This window comes from Notolepis coatsorum (assembly GCF_963971535.1).
Source record: "Notolepis coatsorum genome assembly, chromosome: 13".
Lineage (NCBI taxonomy): Eukaryota > Metazoa > Chordata > Actinopteri > Aulopiformes > Paralepididae > Notolepis > Notolepis coatsorum.
Genome location: NC_140177.1, coordinates 21,207,124 through 21,231,170, shown reverse-complemented (window position 1 = coordinate 21,231,170; position 24,047 = coordinate 21,207,124). Strand labels below are relative to the sequence as shown.

At 42.8% G+C, this 24,047-nt stretch overlaps 2 protein-coding genes across 2 annotated transcripts in view; both read right to left on the bottom strand.

Annotated features, from left to right (window-relative positions):
* LOC311239288 (macrophage mannose receptor 1-like) overlaps window positions 1–3,824 on the bottom strand; it is a gene marked incomplete at both ends in the record, with an annotated part of 61,577 nt that extends 57,753 nt beyond the window's left edge. Inside the window, 2 exons of the mRNA XM_084327595.1 lie at window positions 3,167–3,282; window positions 3,817–3,824. Coding sequence (XP_084183721.1) covers window positions 3,167–3,282; window positions 3,817–3,824 — 124 coding nt within the window. The remainder of the gene's footprint in view (window positions 1–3,166; window positions 3,283–3,816) is intronic.
* Window positions 3,825–11,107: 7,283 nt separating this feature from the next.
* Window positions 11,108–24,047, bottom strand: part of LOC311239287 (macrophage mannose receptor 1-like) — a gene marked incomplete at both ends in the record, with an annotated part of 131,548 nt that continues 118,608 nt past the window's right edge. The window contains one exon of the mRNA XM_084327594.1: window positions 11,108–11,215. Coding sequence (XP_084183720.1) covers window positions 11,108–11,215 — 108 coding nt within the window. The remainder of the gene's footprint in view (window positions 11,216–24,047) is intronic.

Sequence of the window (24,047 nt, the reverse complement as noted above, 5' to 3'; positions counted from 1 at the left end):
CTCCTCCAACCTACCACCTCCCCTTCCCCTTCCCTACTTTCTCTCTGTCTCCTGTCCCCCCCTCCCCTCGGTTTTCCTTACTTCCCTGATTGTTCCCCTACTGGACTTTGTATTTGTTACTTGTTACTCGTGGTTTTATGTCTTGTGTATTCATACTGTTGCTTATTCCCTGTGGTTCTATGTTTCTCTGTTCATTTGTTTTGCTTATTGTTAGCGTCTTTGGGTTCTTGAAAAGCGCTATACAAATAAAATGTATTATTATTATTATTATTATTATTATTATTATTATTATTATTATTATTATTATTATTATTATTATTATTATTATTATTATTATTATTATTATTATTATTATTATTATTATTATTATTATTATTATTATTATTATTATTATATATTATTATTATTATTATTATTATTATTATTATTATTATTATTATTATTATTATTATTATTATTATTATTATTATTATTATTATTATTATTATTATTATTATTATTATTATTATTATTATTATTATTATTATTATTATTATTATTATTATTATTATTATTATTATTATTATTATTATTATTATTATTATTATTATTATTATTATTATTATTATTATTATTATTATTATTATTATTATTATTATTATTATTATTATTATTATTATTATTATTATTATTATTATTATTATTATTATTATTATTATTATTATTATTATTATTATTATTATTATTATTATTATTATTATTATTATTATTATTATTATTATTATTATTATTATTATTATTATTATTATTATTATTATTATTATTATTATTATTTATTATTATTATTATTTATTATTATTATTATTATTATTATTATTTAATATTATTATTATTTATTATTATTATTATTATTATTATTATTATTATTATTATTATTATTATTATTATTATTATTATTATTATTATTATTATTATTATTATTATTATTATTATTATTATTATTATTATTATTATTATTATTATTAGAGAGACTCAAAAGGAGCTTCTATCCCCAGGCCATCAGGATGCTCAATGACTATAATCCAACACTAACCCATCCATCTACATTCATTGCACACACATCCACATGCACACACTCACTTTAAACACTCACCTTTAACACCTAAGACAAAGTGCATTTTGTACTTTAGTTTGTATATTGTATATTTTTTATAGTGTTTGGTCTTTATTCCTCTTTACGTTTTTTTTTTACTGTATGAAGCACAATCACAGGGGGGTCATACAGAACCAAGCATTTCACTGTAATGTGTATGTACCTGTCGACCAAAAACGCACTTCTTCAATCAATATCTGAAATGAAGAACTGAAAAACCCCCACTATCCTTCTTACTGTCTTCTACTATCATGGACTCTTCCTAATATACTAACATGTCTCTACTACTATGCACTCAAGTTTCAACACTTTGATGAACATTGTTACTCAGCTGAAAGAGTTGTACCCTTCCTGCTGACTTGTTGTACAGAACTTGTAAAATGTAAATGTAAATGTACCTTATATGTGACAATTATTTTTTTTACGTGAACTTGAACAAGATAATACTCACTGTGGGTGGGGCAGTAGCCCCAAAGTTGACTTTCATACTTTGTTTCGACTGCACACCAGGGACGCATGCTTGAGGTATCATAGGTGGTGCAGTCAGAGAACCATCTGTCTTTGTACTGGAAGGGAAACATGCAAGGCTTGCCGAATGCATTTCCACCAACGGTGTACCATTCTAAAAGGAGAAAGAAAGGAAGCAGAGTGAGAACCTGAGCTGATGCAGCGTGTCACACCTCTAACCCTTTCACCGCCACACTACGAAAGGGTTAACCCTGGCACTGTGACATTACAGAAGGTTAACCCTTTCAGTGCCACACGACAAAGGGTTAACCCTGGCACTGTGACATTACAGAAGGTTAACCCTTTCAGTGCCCACACGACAAAGGGTTAACCCTGTCACTGTGACATTACAGAAGGTTAACCCTTTCAGTGCCCACACGACAAAGGGGTTAACCCTTTCACAACCACACTAGATAAGGTTAACCCTTTCACTACCAGCGTTTGTTCCCCACTTTTCTTTGTTTGATATATAATTTAGCCTGATCATATTCCTCTCTAAGTTTGAGCCTTAATATTAGATGGTTGGTAAATAATTGAATAAGTGGAAAGTAATGAAGTCATTGAAGGAGGAGTTTACTAAATCCAGACAAATTCAACCTTCTACAAAGACGGCTAGTAGTAGCTCTTTGGAGTCACATATTTTGGTCAGAAATATCATAAGTAATATCATCATGACATATATTAGGTATTTCCTATCATTAAGATAGACATACATGGCCTGTGGTATACCAGTTTCTCATAATATTATCATATTATATAAATGAAGAAAAAAAAGAAAAAAAAATCTCTTCCACTCTATAATCTTCCTTGTTACTACCTACTATATTACTATGCACTCAACACTGTAGCGCCCAAGTTTCAATACTGTTTGATGAACATTGTTACTCAGCTGAAATAGTTGTACCCTTCCTGCTGACCTGTTGTACAGAACTTTGGATAAAAGTGTCAGCTAAATGAGATAAGATATTCCTTTATTGATCCCCTTGGGGGAAATTCAGGCATCATATCAGCATGGGGGTGGGGTGGGGGGGGGGGGGGGGGGTACAGGTATGGGCATGGTAATAGTAGAAATACGTAAATATAGGTAATACAATTATAATACAGTAGAAAGGTAAAATAAATATAAAAAATAGGCAGTGTAAACAATAATAAGCATAATGAGCAAGTAGGCGGCGTAATCATACAGATGGGGGTCTGTATGCCCTATCAGTTATATTATGCACTACAATAAATATGGTTACAATAAACACTATAATCTAAATATACATATACTATGAGTAAGTAAGTATACAGTATACACAGGTGCAGTATACATAAGGCATGTATGGTGTGATATACTTCATACATTATACAGTGTAGTCTGTGTCGTAAATGACTAAATGGATACTGTATATACTGTACCTCTGTGTGTTCTTGAGCAAGCACCATTGTTTGTCCTAAGAATCTTGAATCGACTAATGCTTCCCGTGTCTCTGGAGAGAACTGATGGTCCCACGTTGTTGGCGTCGTTTATGAACAGCTGTTCACCTTTGAGGGCGAGCAGCGTTTGATTCCTGCATTCCCACTTTTGGAGGGCATTCTTTTCGTCACAATCGTAGAAGCCAATCTCACTGCCCACGCTGTTACCCTGTGCCCCCAGGCACCTGCCGGAGGATGGCTGGAGAAAGCGGTCATTGGATGTCCAGCGTATTGGATGGCAATCTCGTGCCAAACACGTCGTACGTGTGTCCGAGAGTACGAACGGTGAGGAATCTGTGGTGAAAGAGATAGTCGTTCAAAACCATCAGTGTACTGTAGAGTCTAGAAAGACGCTCCACTCTCTGATAACAACCCCCTAGGCGCTGTTACCCAGACTGTACGACTCTGAACTCTGTTGCCTACTCAATTCATATACTTATACCTACTACTTTCTCTCTCTGTATGATAGCATGTACAACAGTGCTGTATATACCACATATTTACATATATTTAATTATTTATATTTACCGCATGCATAAATATATATCCACATTTGTCTGAATAATATACCTGCATATAACCCCTCTATATACTTACTTGTACACCTGCATATATAACCCATAGCTATGATAGCATGTACAATAATGCTGTATATACCATTTATATATACTCATTCTCACCGCATATATATCTAGCCACACTGCACTGTCTGTACTTACCTGCACATAGTCCTTTACTATACCTATATCTGTACATATCCTACAATTCTGTGTCTTAAATTTGTATCAGAAAATGTTATCGATATACAACTCATATACAACTAGGATATCAATTCACAGACTGAGCGGACATTTAAAACAACACAATCCTAAGCAGCAGAATCCCCAAGCAATGTCAACAGGTTGATGGCATACTGTACCTTTTGATGCCAAACACTGGGATGCTTGGCTCAAGAGCACAATGGCTGCAACTGTAATCCTGATGGTTAGCATATTTCTGGTGTGTCTGAAAGCAGTGGATGGTGTCCTTGCATTGCCAGCAGAGGACTCGCTGGTTGTGGGTTTGATCATGAAAAGGAGGCGACTTTAAACTTTGACAGTTCCTTGTCCTCCTCATGACCCTATTTCCAGGTGTCATATACTTTGAGATATTTCATCATGTTTGTTCTGGTAAAAGGGATGTGGATGAATGACACGCCCTCACTTCTCCATAATTGGAATGCTGATGCCTGCATGTATGACAAAACATGCAGAGAGATATTGATAGATTGATTGATTGATTGATTGATTGATAGATAGATAGATAGATAGATAGATAGATAGATAGATAGATAGATAGATAGATAGATAGATAGATAGATAGATAGATAGATAGATAGATAGATAGATAGATAGATAGATAGATAGATAGATAGATAGATAGATAGATAGATAGATAGATAGATAGATAGATAGATAGATAGATAGATAGATAGATAGATAGATAGATAGATAGATAGATAGATAGATAGATAGATAGATAGATAGATAGATAGATAGATAGATAGATAGATAGATAGATAGATAGATAGATAGATAGATAGATAGATAGATAGATAGATAGATAGATAGATAGATAGATAGATAGATAGATAGATAGATAGATAGATAGATAGATAGATAGATAGGTAGGTAGGTAGGTAGGTAGGTAGGTAGGTAGGTAGGTAGGTAGGTAGGTAGGTAGGTAGGTAGGTAGGTAGGTAGGTAGGTAGGTAGGTAGGTAGGTAGGTAGGTAGGTAGGTAGGTAGGTAGGTAGGTAGGTAGGTAGGTAGGTAGGTAGGTAGGTAGGTAGGTAGGTAGGTAGGTAGGTAGGTAGGTAGGTAGGTAGGTAGGTAGGTAGGTAGGTAGGTAGGTAGGTAGGTAGGTAGATAGGTAGGTAGATAGATAGATAGATAGATAGATAGATAGATAGATAGATAGATAGATAGATAGATAGATAGATAGATAGATAGATAGATAGATAGATAGATAGATAGATAGATAGATAGATAGATAGATAGATAGATAGATAGATAGATAGATAGATAGATAGATAGATAGATAGATAGATAGATAGATAGATAGATAGATAGATAGATAGATAGATAGATAGATAGATAGATAGATAGATAGATAGATAGATAGATAGATAGATAGATAGATAGATAGATAGATAGATAGATAGATAGATAGATAGATAGATAGATAGATAGATAGATAGATAGATAGATAGATAGATAGATAGATAGATATGGTTGTTATTGTTTAAAAGGATCCCCATTAGCTGCCACCTAAGTGGCAAGCTAGTCTTCCTGGGGTCCACACAGAAAGACGACACAAAACACAAAACATAACAATACATGAGATACATATGACAATCACAATTCATATGATAAACAACCGTCCTCTTTAAAGCATTTGATTTTGGACGTGGTAACATAATCTGTCCATCATCGGCTGACCTAGTAAAACAAACAAACAAATTGTCAGATGCAGTCAGGTTCATTCTTATTTAATAAGAATGAACCTGACTGCATCTGACAATTTGTTTGTATAAGAAAACAGGCTGAGACGAAAAGACAGTGTTCCTGAAAAATGTAACGTGTTGAAAACCAGCCTATTCTCTACCGTTTTGAGGCGAGCTTTGAAGGTGGAGAGTGTAGGGGAGTCTCTGATGGACTGGGGGAGGGAGTTCCAGAGTCGGGGTGCAGTACGAGAGAAGGCCCGATCTCCGAAGTTTTTAAGCTTGGATGTCGGGACAGTGAGGGAGGCAGTGGAGGAGGACCGGAGGGAACGGGTGGGGCGGTAGGGAAGAAGGAGATCAGTCAGGTAGGGGGGGGCCAGGCTGTGGAGGGCTTTGAAGGTGAGGAGTAGTGTTTTAAAGTTTATGCAGTGTTTGATCGGGAGCCAGTGGAGGGAGTGAAGGACAGGAGTGATGTGTTCGCGGGACCGGGTGTTAGTGAGGAGGCGGGCGGCTGAATTTTGGACCATTTGCAGTTTATGGAGGGAGCGGGAGGTGATACCAGTGAGGAGGGAGTTGCAGTAGTCCAGGCGGGAGGAGATGAAGGCGTGAATGAGGGATTCAGCAGCGGGGGGGGGGGGGGGAGGCAGTGACGGATTTTTGCGATGTTGCGGAGGTGAAAGTAGGATATTTTTACGATGGAGCGGACGTGGGGGTCAAATGAGAGGGTGGGGTCAAGGAGGACACCAAGGTTTCGGACTAGGGGGGAGGGGGTGATGGTGGAGTCGTTGATGGTGAGTGTGATGGGTCCGGATCTGGTGAGGGTGGTTTTGGTGCCAATGATGAGAAGTTCAGTCTTGTCACTGTTCAGTTTGAGGAAGTTGTGAGTCATCCAAGTTTGGAGTTCGGTGATGCAGGATTCGATGTGACTGAGGGGTGGGCTGTGGGGGGGGATTGTGTACTGATGTAAATTTGGGTGTCGTCAGCGTAGCAGTGGAAGTTGAGGTGGTATTTACGGATGATGTGACCAAGGGGGAGAATGTAGCAGATAAAGAGCAGGGGGCCAAGGACTGAGCCTTGGGGGACCCCCTGTGTGACTGGGGAGGGGGAGGAGGTGTGGCCGGAGAGGGAGATGAATTGGTGTCTGTCTGTGAGGTAGGAGGAGAACCAGCCAAGTGCGACGTTAGCAGGTAGCACTGAAATCACTGCGCCCAGAGGAGTGGTTAGGCAAAAAATAGGCACAGAAGAGAAGCACTGGGAACATGGTCCGCTCCGGGGGGGGGGGGGGGGGGGGGATTTTTTTTGTCAAATCAGTTGTGCAATAGTAACTTTTGGTGAGTTGTTTCTATACAATTCACTTATATGACATTTAGGTATGACACAGGACTACACACGCATTTTTAGTATACAAATGTGTCAACAGACTAAAGCAGGGAACCACAATATTTTGCATACAAATTATGCAGAATGTAATATCATAAATGTCTATGATCTTTCTTGCAATTGAGCCCATTTTCATTCGGTACGGTTCTGAGGTGTGTGTTCAACAGAATGCAGTAACAAAAACACGTTCACAAAATGTATGGGTTACTGAATGCTGAACTGCACTGTTATAATCACTAAGCCATTGTAATACCTTACCTGTGTCCCTGTATCACTTGTCTCTGCTGCCCTTTGATTAAAAAACGTCTGTATGTCCATTTCCTTTTTTTGTGTGCATATTTCAGTAAAAGTGAGATAATTGACTATATAAAAACATGCTAGGGCTGTACCGAATAGTTCGAAGCTTCGTTCATAATGTTGACATTCAAATTCTAAATCAACATAAAAAAAATTAACACTATGATCGCCGGGGACGAGTTAAGACGTCATTCCTAGCCATGCTCATTCTGCCGAAGACGCCGTAACTCGTCTTTGATGTCAATATTTAAAAAATCTGTCATCGAAATCATATTTCCTTTCCGGAGCCCTGATATGTACTGGTGAGCTCCACTCAACTGTCTAACGGTTCGAGAGCGCCATCTGGTGGCCGATCGGCAGGGGCGCGCCAAACAGGAAGTGCTCATCCATATGTGCTCCGGGCACTCGCGATCGGTAGCCGGACTCCATCTCAACACACTGGATGATCAATCGCTCGCCCTAACTCAATAAACAACGTTATTTGGACGTATATAGTATTATACAACCTGGAAATGGTTCATCAGGATCAACATCCCATAATCAAAAACGGTCTACTCCACGCTGATCGTCCAACGGCGCGAGGAACATACGGTAAGATTCAGCGTTATTTTCTAACGTATTCCATATAAACTGCTATGATGAACATATGACCCACTCTGGATGAATCATCTAACGCTGCCCACGGAATTATAAACGATCCCCCGCCCATCCGGTCATCATCAGATCATACGTAGATCATTCTAGAAGTACGTCCAGTTGAAATTTTTCATCTCGCACAGATTCCTACCAAACTGTATTTGATCATCAATATAATGCATTTAGGGCTATAAATCACGTTCTGAAGAAAGCTGCAGAAAACGATAAAAACATACTTATACTTTAGACCATATTTTAGTATGAATATGTGAATGAAAAAGTTTAACGTTGCTACACCCTGAACAATACATATAACATTGAATGGGCCATAATAATGGCAATGTAGCAATAGAATTTAAAAAGTTATAGCCCTGCAAAGAAGGGGAACTTCTCCATAGACAAATAGAGCTGACGAGGGATGGTAAATTATGAATTTAACCCATGGCGATTAAAGTGTTAATTATAAAAAAAAAAAATTATTTTACAATTTCTATTTGCCAAGGTATGGCGAGTGCCATACCTTGCCATACCAAAACGACGTCCCTGCATGCAGGACTGTCATTATTTGTTTACCTTCGGTCTTCATGTTCTGTTTGTCGTTAATGCTTCTTACAGTGGCTTGACTGTCAAAGCCCTGACACCATGACTTGTAGCTGAGCCATTCTGACAAGATCATGCAGCGTGTGGGTGGTTCCGGCCCGGGCAGCTTGAACTGATGCCGTCGGAAGTCAGCTCGCTGTTCTGTAGGGAGCTTACTCAGCACTCGAGCTACATGTGAACCACAGTTCAGTTCGACTTCCCCTTCTGGACGCCTGTAGCTGTTCCGCAACCGTTCCTACTTCCGGGGTAGGCCTGATTGGCCCCGACAGGCACGTGACCCGCCGCGGCCACGCCCCGCGGCAGCCCCAGGAGCAAGCGCGCTACTGCTGGAGTTCACTTCGCCTTTCACATCGCTGCCGTTGGCGAAAGCAGACAAAGACAGAGACAGTACAGAGACAGCCCTGGTCAGGGTAACCAACGATCTACTGATGGCGGCGGATGCGGGAACCCCATCCATTCTGGTCCTTCTCGACCTGCAGATCGGCAGCCTTCGACACAGTGGATCATCCCATTCTACTGGACTGTCTCCACTCCAATGTCGGACTCCGCGACCTAGCCCTTGGCTTATTCCAGTCCCTCTTGGCTGGTCGGACTGAGTGTGTCTCCCTCGGAGGCGCAACATCCTCCAACCACCCTGTCACCTGCGGTGTCCCCCAGGGATCCGTCCTCGGCCCCCTGCTGTTCACCCTGTACATGCTCCCCCTCGGCCGCATCATCGGCCGGCACGGTGTGTCTTTCCACTGCTACGCTGACGACACCCAGTTATATATCCGGATCACACCATCATCACCTTCATCACCCCCCACACTGACCACTTGCCTGGAGGAGACTAAGGCGTGGATGAACCACAGGTTTCTCCAGGTCAACAGCTCCAAAACACAAGCCATGCTGATCGGTACCCCACACCAGGTCCGGTCAACCACCATCACCACCATCTCCTTCTCCGGTCAGGACATTCCCCTTTCCACCCTTGTCACCAACTTGGGCGTGAAAATGGACCCCCACCTCACATATGATACACACATCAAACACCTCTGCAAGACCTCTTTCTTTCACCTCCGTAACATCACCAAACTCCGCCCCTCACTCACCCTGGCAGACTCGGAGAAACTCGTCCACGCTTTTGTTTCCTCCAGGCTGGACTATTGCAATGCACTCCTCATCGGGATTCCTAGCAAAAGCATTAAAAAACTGCAAACCATTCAGAATGTCGCTGCTAGGATCCTGATGAGGGTGCGCAAATATGATCACATCACCCCCACCCTCAGATCCCTTCACTGGCTCCCTGTGGAACACAGAATTGAGTTCAAGGTGTCCCTCCTCACTCACCAGTGCGTACACGGTGGTGCCCCTGCCTATCTCAAGGAACTCCTCACTCCCCAGTCCTCCTCACGTTCCCTCCGCTCCGGCACAGCCTACCTCCTCAAAGCCCCCAGGACTAAGCTGCACTCCATGGGTGATCGCGCCTTCTGCTCCGCCGCACCCAGACTTTGGAATGCTCTCCCCATCCACCTGAGAGCACCACAATCCGTCGAGGTTTTTAAAAGGGGCCTAAAAACATTTATTTTTAACAAGGCTTTTGCCTGAATTTTCTTTTACTTTTATTTTTTTACTTCTATTCATTTGACTATTATTTTTATTTTATTTTACTCTTAGGTTCTTCCATTTTACTGGTTGTTAGTCTTTTTAATTGTTTTTATTCATTTTAAATTGTTTTATTCATTTAACTTTTGTTTTTGTCTCCTGTAAGCGCTCTGAGATTCTCGCGAATGTGGAGCGCGGTACAAATCTAATCCATTATTATTATTATTACTAATTCGGTCAGAAATAACGTAACTAATAACGTTAGTAAGCACTGCTTATATGCTTATTATGTCTGCGGGGTACAGTAAACGTTTCTCCCGGTACATTCTGAAGAGCACACCGCTGTATGTTGGAGAACCAGCGGTACATTCTGAAGAGCACACCGCTGTATGTTGGAGAACCAGCGGTCTTCCTCACTCGAGTGAGACTAAAGCCGTGCACAGCTCAGCCCTGTGAGACGCTTATGTCTGCGGGGTACAGTAAATGTTTCTCCCGGTACATTCTGAAGAGCACACCGCTGTATGTTGGAGAACCAGCGGGCTGTATGTTGGAGAACCAGCGGTCTTCCTCACTCGAGTGAGACTAAAGCCGTGCACAGCTCAGCCCTGTGAGACGCTTATGTCTGCGGGGTACAGTAAACGTTTCTCCCGGTACATTCTGAAGAGCACACCGCTGTATGTTGGAGAACCAGCGGTCTTCCTCACTCGAGTGAGACTAAAGCCGTGCACTGCACAGTCTCTAACAGTGTAACAGTAAGAAGCATTTTGGATAAAAGTATTCTGTACTTCTGTATGACAACAATGTATGCCTTTCAAATGTTAAATGATTAAATGATACACAGCGAAATCTACGCTCTCGCCTCTCATCCTGCTCTCATCCTGCTTTCGCCAACGGCAGCGATGTGAAAGGCGAAGCGAACTCCAGCAGTAGCGCGCTTGCTCCTGGGGCTGCCGCGGGGCGTGGCCGCGGCGGGTCACGTGCCTGTCGGGGCCAATCAGGCCTACCCCGGAAGTAGGAACGGTTGCGGAACAGCTACAGGCCTTCTGGACCCAAGGTCCGCAGCAGGCCTACTAGTGATTGTATCTGGAGGGAGAACTTCTGGAATGCCACAGTATCTCCACGCTTGACTCCAAAGTCAGCCTGGAAGAAAGTGTGACCTGTTTTTGTAGAACTAAACCAAAATATGTATTAAATGTATGTTATATAAATATATATAAAATGGAATAGATGGCAGTGAAAGTGTCCTCAGTGAAAACCAGTGATGCCAGTAACTAGTTACTGTAATCTGATTACTTTTTTCAGTAAATAGTAATCTAACTTGTTACTTTTTACAAGCCAGTAATCTGATTACAGTTACTTTTCCAAGTGGCTGTGCGTTACTATTTAGTTACTATCTCATAATGCTGATGATAAGAGAGCCAGGGGTACAGTCAGCTAGACCGGAGTATGGCCTGATGGCTGATAACGTCACATGATGACCTGTCTTAATTAATTAATTGTCATTCTTGTGGCAGCAGCAGGGACAACGACGATGACTTCGTAACCTAGTTACTTTCAAAGTAACTAAGTTACTTTGATAATCAAGTAATCAATAAAGTAACTAGATAACTTTTTAAAGGAGTAATCAGTAATCAGATTATTTTTACAAGTAATCTGTGGCATCACTGGTGAAAACTCAGTGAAAGTGTCCTCAGTGAAAACACAGTGAAAGTGTCCTCAGTGAAAGTGTCCTCAGTGAAAACTCAGTGAAAGTGTCCTCAGTGAAAGTGTCCTCAGTGAAGACTCAGTGAAAGTGTCCTCAGTCAAATGTCCTCAGTGAAAACTCAACACAGCGTAATTGCAATGTTTAAATATCAATATAAATAAATGTTGTAAATGAAATATTGTCTCAATCTGATCTAAATTGTCAAGAATCATCACCATGCACCCAAAACTCCTACCCTCCAAACTCATAGCCAAGCTCAGGGACCTGGGCTTGAACTATGACCTCTGCCAGTGGGTCTTGGACTTCCTGATGGGCAGACCCCAGGTGGTAAGAGCAGGCAACTGCACCTCCTCATCCATCACGCTCAACATAGGGGCCCCCCAGGGCTGTGTTCTGAGCCCCCTCCTCTACTCCCTGTACACACATGACTGTGTGGCACAGCGGAACAACAACACAATCATCAAATTTGCTGATGACACAGTAGTGGTGGGCCTGATCTCTGCCAACGACGAGAGGGCCTACCTGGAAGAGGTAGAGAATCTGTCACAGTGGTGTCAGGAGAACTGCCTCTCCCTGAACGTCAGCAAAACAAAAGAGAGGATTGTGGACTTCAGGAGGTTGGGGGTCAAGGACTACAGCCCCCTCAGCATCGACGGGGCACCGGTTGAGAGAGTGAACAGTTTCAAGTACCTCGGAGCCCACATATCCGAGGACTTGACATGGACCACACACATTGACAGTGTTGTGAAGAAGGCACTACAACGCCTCTACTTCCTCAGGCGCCTAAGGAAGTTCCAAGTCAGTCAGAAGATCCTTAGGAACTTCTACTCATGTACAATAGAGAGCATCCTGACAGGCAACATCACCTCCTGGTTTGGGAATAGCACTGCACAAGACCGTAGCAGACTACAAAGAGTGACACGTTCAGCCGAACGTACAATTGGAGGGGGGCTTCCCACCCTCCAGAACATTTACAACAAGCGGTGCAGGGGGAAGGCTAAGAGAATCATCAAGGACTCCAGCCACCCGAACAACTGCCTCTTTGAACTGCTGCGGTCAGGCAAGCGATACCGGAGTCTTAAGGCGAGCACAGAAAGACTCAGAAGAAGCTTCTATCCCCAGGCCATCAGGCTGCTAAATGAACAATAAACACTATGCAACAACCATCAAATGCACACAGCACACACACCCACACGCACACACTCACTTAAACAAACAACACACTGCAGCACCCACTCTCCACACTTTAGATCACACAAACACACTTTATATTTATTGATAAAGGATTTGCACTACAACTCGTACACCTACTGTAAATTGTACCTAAATTGCACCTCATCCCATTTCTGCCTTGCACTATATAGTATTGTATATTAGTACACTGCATAGTATATTGTATATTATATGGTAACTCAGTTACGTCTATTCTGCATCGAACATTGTACATATGTCTATACTGAACACTGTGATTTTTTTTTTTTTTTTTTTACTTCTAATTTACATGCTATACTATGTTATTTTATTTCATACTATTTCTTGCACAGTCTCTGGAGCGTAACAGTAAGAAGCATTTTGTATAAAAGTATTCTGTACTTCTGTATGACAACTATTAAAGAAACTTGAAACTTGAAACTTGAAAAGACGCCAAGCATTACACATCTGTTGCTCAATCAAATACGCCTCCTCTACTTTTACTGGTATAAGCATTTTTACGTCTCACTCCTTCCTATACACTCTTGCTTGCACATTTCCTGTTGAACCAGCATGGTTCCTTCATGTCTCAGACTAAACCACATGTCCCATAGTTCTTGAGAATATGGCGTTGCCTTTTGAGATTCTCAGAACTGGCGCAGACAGTTTTTATGCAATACACAGTGCTGACTTGGTGCTTTTTAAGCACTCTGTAAATTCTCAATTTATAATTCTCAAATTCTGGAAAAATGTTGCAGTAAAGTGCAACAGTAATATACAATGTACAGGTGGTTAAACTGGGTAGAAATTATAAAAATGTATAGATCAAATGAAATGTATTTGTAAAGCCCGAAATCACAAGGTAATGTCCCCATGGGCCGGACAAGTCAAGAAGAAACATCACAATAAATCAAGAACAAAAACCCATCATGAAATCCAAAATAAATGTAAAATAAATAAATGCAACACTCCCAGACATACCCCAGCGAAGGTAAGGAAAAACTCACTAAAAACCTAGCAATAGGAAAAAAGCACCACAGGCAATTGGAGGAGAGAAACCTTAGAAGGGCCGTTCAAGGGGGGATCTCCCCTTGTACATATGTACATGCAATAGCAACTGGGATACATAGGAAAAATCTTTAAAGATTGAAATAGAATAGAGCTAAGAACAACAACAACAAAAGAGAAAGCATAGGGAAACGAGCGCTAGTATGAAAATAGGATAAAGCTCAAAATATAGAGCTTAAAATATCAGAGTCATATTCCGTTTGCACATGTGTATGTAATCTGTTCGGATCCATTTGAAATATGGGGGCAACATAGAGAGGATCGCATTCGCATCATCTTGGCCATCACCACGAGACATCCACTCACAGAGAGAGAGGGAGACGGGGACAGGGCCCTGTTCCTCGTACCTGGCTAACTGAGTTAGCCGGATAATTTTCAGGATAACTTGACATTAAGAAAGGCCTTTCGGTTCCCCAAAGCACGTTTCTATGGCAACAGATCAAAAAGTTTGAACCTGCTCCAGTGCAGGGTTTAGTTCAGTTAGCTGGATAAACTGGCCACGCCCTCGCAAAAAATGCCAGCTCACTTCCTCACAGATCCCATTATACCATTCTGAATTATGTTTTTGTGCTTTGTTTTTCTAGGGGGGGCTTTTGAAATGTAAAATAATAGACCTAAAATGCTGATAATAAATCATATTCAGCCTATGGATTTACTTTGTCCTAAATAATGCATGTCATAGCTATACGGCGCTCGCGAGTCACGACACACACTATGTGGTTATTTTAATTAATAACGGAGCATTGCAAATGTGAATCCCCTGGGGATATTTTTAATCAGGCGTTTGGCTCTGATTCGTTTCATATTCTCCGCTGTGGATGTATTTGCTTAACGGAGCGCCCGGATTGTGTTTCATTCAAGCATAAATTGAAGCGTCTTTATGCATGGATTGTGGATGTGAATTACGACTAATCTGAATCTGTGGATTGTTGAATTGTATCACTGTCACGCACACGTTATTGTGATATTGTAACTGCTAACTGGGATTAAAATGTCTGAGGAGATGTGCTGTTTGACGGATTTGATGACGTGGACGTGACTTGAGAAAAGTGAATGAGCAATTGCAAGCCTTTGACGTTTTTGATGAATGAATTTGAGAAAATGCATTTATCTGTTCAAGCACTGTTATCTGATCATGAACAAGAGGGTGATGAACATGACTGGTGTCACTGGTATAAACCAAAGGTTAATCAATTCAATGCATGTATGGATGATGTCCGAAACAGATTAAAACCTGATTAATAGTGAAACTGTAGCCTCCAAGCCTCTCTGACACGTTATTTCGGGGGTCGCGCCTTGAAAACTTGTATATAGTACATGATACCTAAACTAAGCGCATACAGTACAGATATCCTCATAAGTATCTATTAATTCGTATGAATTAGAAAAAAGTTTTCAATCAATCAATCAATCAATGCCGTTAGAAAATCAGGATTTCTGCGATCGACACCTGCTGTCTTTTCAGGTGAGGCGGCCGCGTATTTGTATCAAGTATCAAGTATACTTTTTTTTTTATCCACTTTTTCTCCCCATTTTCTATTTTCCTCCCATCCCAATTTCGTATTCCCAATTCTTCCCTCCCCTGTCTTGAACATTGCTAGACTATGCCTCCCACTGGTCGGCTGTAGTGAGGATAGAAGCCTTGCATCACGTGTCCCCTCCGGTACATGAGGAGGAAGCCTGTCACATCTTTTCACCGCAGCAGTTCGTACTCTCAGTGGCGAGGAGTAACGCGTAGGAGGCTTACGCTGCCCCTGATACTTCCTGTTTCCGCCGCACCGGCGTCACCCAACCGACCTGTAGGAGTCGCTGTCCACAACGTCCAATCCCCACCCACCGGCTTTCCCACCCTCTAACACTGCCAATTGTGTTAGTATGACGGCCGGCCAAGCCGGTAGCAACGCCGAGAGCTGGGCTCGATACCAGCATCTCCTGTGTTAGTGGCGAGCGCCTTGCCCACTGCGCCACTCAACCGCCTATAAGTATCAAGTATACTTGATACTTATCAAGTATCAAGTCTGGTTCGAATTAACGAGAGTGAATCAGCGTTCGAGGAACAGGGAAAGCCTGGTTTCAAACATCGGGTTAATTGAATCTGGCTAATGGGACTTTTGATCGACTTAGTTGAACTATAGGTACGGGGAATAGGGCCCAGGTGTTAGACAGTTTGTGTGTTTGTGATGGGCAGATATAGTAATAGATACATGTAGTAAGCATATTGAATAGAATAGAATGGTTTTAGAGCATATGCATACATGGTGACAGTAGAATCAAAGTATAAGACAATTGTGAATTTAAGTAAGATAAGATAAGATATTCCTTTATTGATCCCCTTGGGGAAATTCAGGCATCATAGCAGCATGGGGGAGGGGGAGGGGAGGTACAGGTAGTAGAAGACATACAGGTACAGGTCACAGAATTATATAGTACAGTGGAGAAGTAAAAATAGAAATAGAATAAAAAGGCAATATAATTAATACAATATAATTAACTCTGGACATGTGCATGAAGGTGCGAGATTAGGGTATGTATGCCCTCTCAGTTATATTTGCCCTACAATAAATATAGTTACAAATATATAATCTAATAATCGAAATCTAATCTAATACATAATAATAAAAAGAAAACGAAATGCTAAAATGCTAAATGCTAAATATATGGTCTGATGAAGTATACAGCAGTCCCGGAGGCGTGAATATTAAAGGCAACCAACTTGTGTTCGGCTTTTCTCTGATTGGCCGCGCCCCCCCACGCGCAGGCAAGCGCAGTCCTCCCACGTCCCAAATGAAATCCAAGGAGCGCAAGCGAGCACAGCGCGGGCAACCAACTTGTGTTGTGTTGGGCTGCTGTTCCAACCAACTTGTGTTCAGCTGCGGTAGCAGTGGAGCGCTACGCAATGCGCTGAACTAGAAAGCGTAACGTTATTATGTTTCGCGTTTTTAACAACCAACTACCAGATTCACTCGTGTATAAACAAAGCCCATACAGTTATGAAATGCGCTGAACTAGAAAGCATAACGTTATTATGTTTCGCGTTTTTAACAACCAACTACCAGATTCACTCGTGTATGATTTGTATTCATCTCCTGATGAATTGAAAATGGGGGACCCTGATGTAAACAAGACGAAAGTCTTTCTCTGGTCTGCATCCCCTTAACAATTGTGTGTATTGAGCTGTACTGTATTGTACCCATTCTGCAATCTGTTAATAAAGTTTTCAATCAATCAATCAATCAATCAAAGTATAAACAAAGCCCATACAGTTATGAAATGTGCTGAACTAGAAAGCGTAACGTTATTATGTTTCGTGTTCCATTGATTAACGCCATTACCTGCTGTGCTGTAGGAAGCAGAGGTACAGTAAGTTACAGTAGGTGTAGGTTACATGTTTAATCAAAGCCCATAAAATTTTTTAGATGAATGATTGTGGATATAATATAGAAAACACATCATTATGATATTGTCAGATGGCGCAAAATACAATGGTGAGTGAGAAATATATCTCCAGTGATAAAACCCAGTGCTCTATGTCTCTATGATACACAGCGTGGATGGGCTTTCAGAGGGAGAGAGGCATGACTTCGCGACAGCCATATTAGACACTCACTGTACATCAGTGTGGAACTGTAACGTTATATGTTATTTCGCCCGTGGAGGCTGCTGAGCCTGAAGCGCAGCGGGGCGACGCGGTGGTTTATCCCCGGCTTCCGTGCGCCGCCCACGGCTTGACTCGCTCCAGCAGCAGCAGCGGCCGTTCCTCCGTTGTAGAAGCCCTTCAATGACAGCGGCGCGCTCTCATATTTTGCGAATGCATAAACTATATCTTAAATTATGGCTATGTGTCTAATATGGCTGTCGCTTATCAATGACTGATAATTTAAGATATAGTTTATGCATTCGCAAATATGAGAGCTCTGTCATTGAAGTGGGTGGTGGCAGCATTACTAACAGTAGCGATTTTTATTGTTTTGTCATGACCAAACATAATCCCAACATAGATAGGAGGTGTACTGTATGTCAAATGTCGGTCATGTGGTGGAAGAGTTTAGTACAGTCACACAACAGAACACCGCTGTAGTACAGTCACACAACAGAACACCGCTGGTTCGACCAGCGCTTATGCCGCGTCTCTCTTGCCGCAAGGGCGTGTGCTAGTGGATTGATTGATTGGCCGTGTGGCCAATCAGAGAAACGCTGAACGAAAAGCTGAACACAAGTTGGTTGCCTTTAATATTCACGCGTCCCGGAGTGGCCATAGGGAGCACCGGGAGTTTTTGTGCAGATAAAAACAAAATAAATATAATATTATATATATTATAATAATATATATATATATTTTTTATTTTCGCAGTCAGGCCACTGAACTTAGAAGCAGGCCAGGCCAGTGTTTCTAGTTGGGGCGGCGCGATAGTTAGATAGGTGGGGAACAACCAGGAGGTCACTGTGACAGAGAGTAACACAGTCTAAACAGTCATAAATATTTTATTAACCTTCAGCCCTGTTAGTTAGTTTTTTTGTAATGTCAGATTCAAAATGAAATACTCCCACTTTTCTGAAAAGACTCTAACTGTTCTAACAGCAATATATAATAATCCATTTCAAGTCGTATTTGGGGGTAATTGACCAATGGTATAGGCTCTTTCTTCTTTTTCTCATCTGGGAAAGAGTTTATTATCTGGGCAAGAGTGCTCTCGACCACTCTTAAAATTTGGTTGTGCCTAAGAGAAAAGCAAAAATAAGAAAACATTGCTGAATCCTGCACGTAAGAACAAAATAAGAAAAAATGCTAGTTAAAAACAAAATAAGAGGAAATCTGTTCTTATATCGCTTCGTAAATGAGGCCCAATGTGTGTGTGCGTGGTCCCGATATCCTGCATTGTTTATTACTCTTATTGCAATTTTTTTGTAGTATAATCAATGAATTTAAGGTTGTTTTGTATGTGTTACCCCATATCTCTGTGCAGTAATGCAGGTAAGGAGATCACAGTACAGAGTGTGCAATGAGTTGGGATTGAGTACATGTCTCGCCTTACTAATGATTGAGATGCTCTTTGCCATCTTAGCCCTCACATATTCTATATGGGGTTTCCAGCAGAGTTTATGGTCTAAAATCACTCCCAGGAATTTATTTTCATAACATAACATTGAGTATGTACAGAAATGTATGCATATGACTAATGTAATCTATAGAGGTGTACATGTGGCTACTGAGATCAAAAGGTTAACATAAGAGAGCATACCGTATGTAGCAGACAGAGGTGGGGAAAGTACTCACAAATATCCCACTCAAGTAAAAGTACTCAAGTTACTTCAGAAATCTGCAAAAATAAAAGAAAAAATGTACTATTTGAAAATGTACTCTGAGTCAAAGTTACTTAATTATACTTTTTTTTAATGGTGGGGATGGGGCTGTCAGAGAGGTTGGTATGATTTAGATCTACCTGTTAAATATTCCATCCCACTGTAGGCCTATTGTTATTTTTATTCTAATTAGTGTATACTCTACCACATTGTGCACAACTGTACAGCCCTGGAATATTTTATTTAATAATTATATTCTATTCTATTGTGCTTCTATTTTAATTTAGTTTATATTCCATTTTATCTTATTCTACCTGTCCATTAATGTCGCACCAAATGACCAAATAAAATTCCTTGTGTAAACTACTTGGCAATAAAGTCCTTTCTGATTCTGATTCTAAATATTTGGGAACCAAATGAGGACGTCCAGATTTTGTGTTATTGTCACAGTTATGTTGATTGATTGATTGATTAAAAACTTTATTAACAGATTGCAGAATAGGTACAATACAGAACGGCTCAATACACACAATTGTTAAGGGGATGCAGACCAGAGAAAGACTTTAGTCTTGTTTACATCAGGGTCCAGACATTTATGACATACAAGATATACAAATATACAGTACTGTTTAAGAGACAGAGATCATAAAAGAAAATATATACATTAGAGGGGGAAGAAACTGTACATTGGAGGGGGTTGGGTGGGTGGGTGGGGGGTGTTTGCACATTTACCGGGGCCAGTTTCGAATTGCAGCCTCCCGTAGGTGCTCTTTGAGAGCGGTTTTGAAGGAGGTTAGGGATTCACATTATTTTACGGCTATGGGTAGGGCGTTCCACATTGTTGTGGCATAATTACGAAACGTGTTTAGTCCCTTGTTTGAGCCGAATCTGGGTTGAACATTGATTTGTAGAACTCCCTCTGGTGTTGTGTTCGTGGAATTCACTGACATTTGGGAAGTATTTCGACATGTACATGGGTATCTTAGTGGTGTAGTGTATCTTGTAGACCAGGCCCATTGCAAGTTTAGGATTAGTTACAGAATGAATGAAGTAATGTCCCCATATTTCACAAGAACATGAATGTCTGTGTGTAAGCCGTGCTGTCACAAAAAGTCAACATTTTCTGATAATGGTCACTCGCTTTTATGCAGGAATTCACAGTCATTGCATACAATATTTTCAGAAATTACTGTAAACATGGTTCACAGCTAATTACTGTGGGCATATTATACCACTTTACTGTGAAAAGAAAAACGAAATGATTGGAGAATGAGATTCATAGTTAATTACTGGCAACTCGAGTTGCCAGGGAATTACTGTGATTTTTAAAACAATACTGTATGTAGCTGTGTACAAAGTGTAATTTGACTTGCTGATAAGGTATTGGAATAATAGTTTTTTGTTGTGTAAATGCAGCATATATACGGTACGTGGATGTAATTACAAGAAACGTGCAATTTTCTGTTTGCAGTGATGTGGTGGCCGGCCCATAGGGGGCGCTGGGGTGCCGCCCCCCCTGGTAAAGAGAGCAGGAGAAGAAGAAAATGTTGGTAGCACTTTATAATAACACCCTTGTTGTGGTTTGTAACCGACCCCAATCGCACAACACAAGACAGGTATGATGGTTTGCCAAGAAACAGATATTTATTGAGAGACAGGGAAAAAGGGCACTGTCCCTTTAAGGGAGAACACAAATAAAGGAATATAACAAGAGGGGAAAAACTAGGTGCCTTTAAGAGGCGGGCAGGAAAAGGGAACACTAAGGGAAGGTTAATGAACGCTAGGGGAAACATTAAAGGAACGCTAGGAACTAGAGACTAGGAGAAGTCGGGACAAGGAGAGCTAGGGAACAGGAGAACTGGGGACTAGGAGATCTAGGGACAAGGAACTAGGTGGAACTAGAAGGGGAGAACTTGGGACCAGGAACTAGGAACAGAGGGGACTGAGGCCCGCGGAGGCGGGCTGGGGAACAGGGAGGAACTGGGGACAGAGACCCGCGGAGGCGGGCTGGGGACAGGGAGGAAACTGGGGACTGGTGGGAAAACATCTGGGCCGCTCTGCAGAACAGAGGAGAGGGTTAATATTCAAAGGGAACAAACAGAGCAGATGCAGAACAGTCCAAATAACAAAGTAACAAAGTAAATACTATCTTCGTGTGAACAAACACACAGTGGGAGATGAAATGTCCAAAATAATATCCACGAGAGAACAAAACAGAGTGGGAGATGAAATGTCCAAACTAATAACTAAGTGAGAACTAAAGGAGGCTATACGCTGGGTGAGTGACATCACAATCAAAACTCACCCAGGCGTATGCGTAATGGTACAGGAACAGCAGCGAGACGGGGGCAAGAGGCATTACGCTGGATGAGTGACATCACAATCAAAACTCACCCAGGCGTATGCGTAATGGTACAGGAAACAGCAGCGGGAACGGGGGCAAGGGCACTACGCTGAGTGAGTGACATCACAATCAAAACTCACCCAGGCGTATGCGTAAAGGTACAGGGACAGCAGCGGGAACGGGGGCAAGGGCACTACGCTGAGTGAGTGACATCACAATCAAAACTCACCCAGGCGTATGCGTAAAGGTACAGGGACAGCAGCGGGAACGGGGGCAAGGGCACTACGCTGAGTGAGTGACATCACAATCAAAACTCACCCAGGCGTATGCGTAAAGGTACAGGGACAGCAGCGGGAACGGGGGCAAGGGCACTACGCTGGGTGAGTGACATCACAATCAAAACTCACCCAGGCGTATGCGTAATGGTACAGGGACAGCAGCGGGGCGAGGGCATCGCCACCGGGTGGCTGGCTGTCCGAGCCGAGGAATAGAGTGCTGGAACAGTGGCGGTGGCGAGGGTGTCGTCCACCGGGTAGCCGACTGTCGGAGCCGAGGAACAGAGTGCTGGAACAGTGGCGGTGGCGAGGGTGTCGTCCACCGGGTAGCCGACTGTCGGAGCCGAGGAACAGAGTGCTGGAACAGTGGCGGTGGCGAGGGTGTCGTCCACCGGGTAGCCGCTGTCGGAGCCGAGGAACAGAGTGCGCGCCACACCTTGGTGTGCGCGTCGGAACAGTGGCGGTGGCGAGGGTGTCGTCCACCGGGTAGCCGCTGTCGGAGCCGAGGAACAGAGTGCGCGCCACACCTTGGTGTGCGCGTCGGAACAGTGGCGGTGGCGAGGGTGTCGTCCACCGGGTAGCCGCTGTCGGAGCCGAGGAACAGAGTGCTGGAACAGTGGCGGTGGCGAGGGTGTCGTCCACCGGGTAGCCGACTGTCGGAGCCGAGGAACAGAGTGGCGCGCCACACCTTGGTGTGCGCGTCGGAACCGAGAGACGCATCGGGGTGCGTCTGCGAGGAGGAGTGTGCCAAGCACGAGGATCTTTGGAAGATGCGCGTTGCGCGCTGGAGACTGGAGAGCGTGCCAAGCCCTTGAAGATGCGCGTTGCGCGCTGGAGACTGGAGAGCGTGCCAAGCCCTTGAAGATGCGCGTTGCGCGCTGGAGACTGGAGAGCGTGCCAAGCCCTTGAAGATGCGCGTTGCGCGCTGGTGACAGGAGAGCGTGCCAAGCCCGAGGGTCCGGAAGATGCGCGTTGGTCTAGATGTGCGTCAGGACGAACAGCTGCGCTGGGGTCTGCAGTGGAACGCTGGGGTGCCTCCCGTGGAAGTTACAGGGAGCGCAGAACAGTCTCCTCCACAGGCTACGGCGACAGCAGACGAAGGCTGGAGCAAAACATCTCAAGGCTGGAGAAATCCATATACAGCATTGGTAGACCAGAGGATCTCCCGAAAGAGTCTAGATGTTAGAGAATAAGACTCAGCATGAATACAACACGACCCCACGCCGAAACGAGGGGAAGAGCCCTGGTATTTAAAGCCCACAGGGGAACTAATTAGCCTGCCACCACAGGTGCGAGAGGTAATTGATAATAGTCCAGGTGTGGCCACTGAGAGTAAACGAGAGTAAAGAACGAGAGGGTGGGGGCTAGAGAGAGTGAGTCAGAAGGGAATTTCTAACAGTAGGCTTAAAGAAAACAGAGAAAGTTGGTGAGCAGCGGACAAAACCTCACAGTACCCCCCCCTCAGCGGGAGCCACCCGGCGACCCAAAACAAATACAGACAGAGTGGCAGGGGGCAAAACAAGAGGTACTGGCCAAGCCAGCAGGGGAAGCCACCACAAGAGTGGGGCTAGCAAAAGAAACAGGGTCGCCGAGGGGTAACTAGGGTAGCAGAGGGGCAACTGGGGGAACTGGTCTAGAGGAACTGGGTCTAGAGAACTAGTCTAGCGAACTGGGCAAGAGAACTGGTCTAGAGAACTGGTTTAGAGAACTGGTCTAGAGAACTGGTCTAGAGAACTGGTCTAGAGGAACTGGTCTAGAGGAACTGGGTCTAGAGAAACTGAGGGGTTAGCAGGGTAGCTAAGGGGTAACCAGAGGAGCTGAGTGGTAACTAAGAGGAGCACCGGGAAGGGGGCTAGCAGAGGGAAGGTTAGCTGCCAGGGCACTGATAGCTACAGGGCCTATGCTAGCTGTACTGCTACATCAACATAGAGGCTGCGCAAGCTGCCGGAGCTAGGCTAGCAGAGGGAAAGGGTAGCTGCCAAGGCACTGATAGCTACAGGGCCTATGCTAGCTGTACTGCTACATCAACATAGAGGCTGCGCTAGCTGCCGAGCTAGGCTAGCAGGGGGAAAGGGTAGCTGCCAAGGC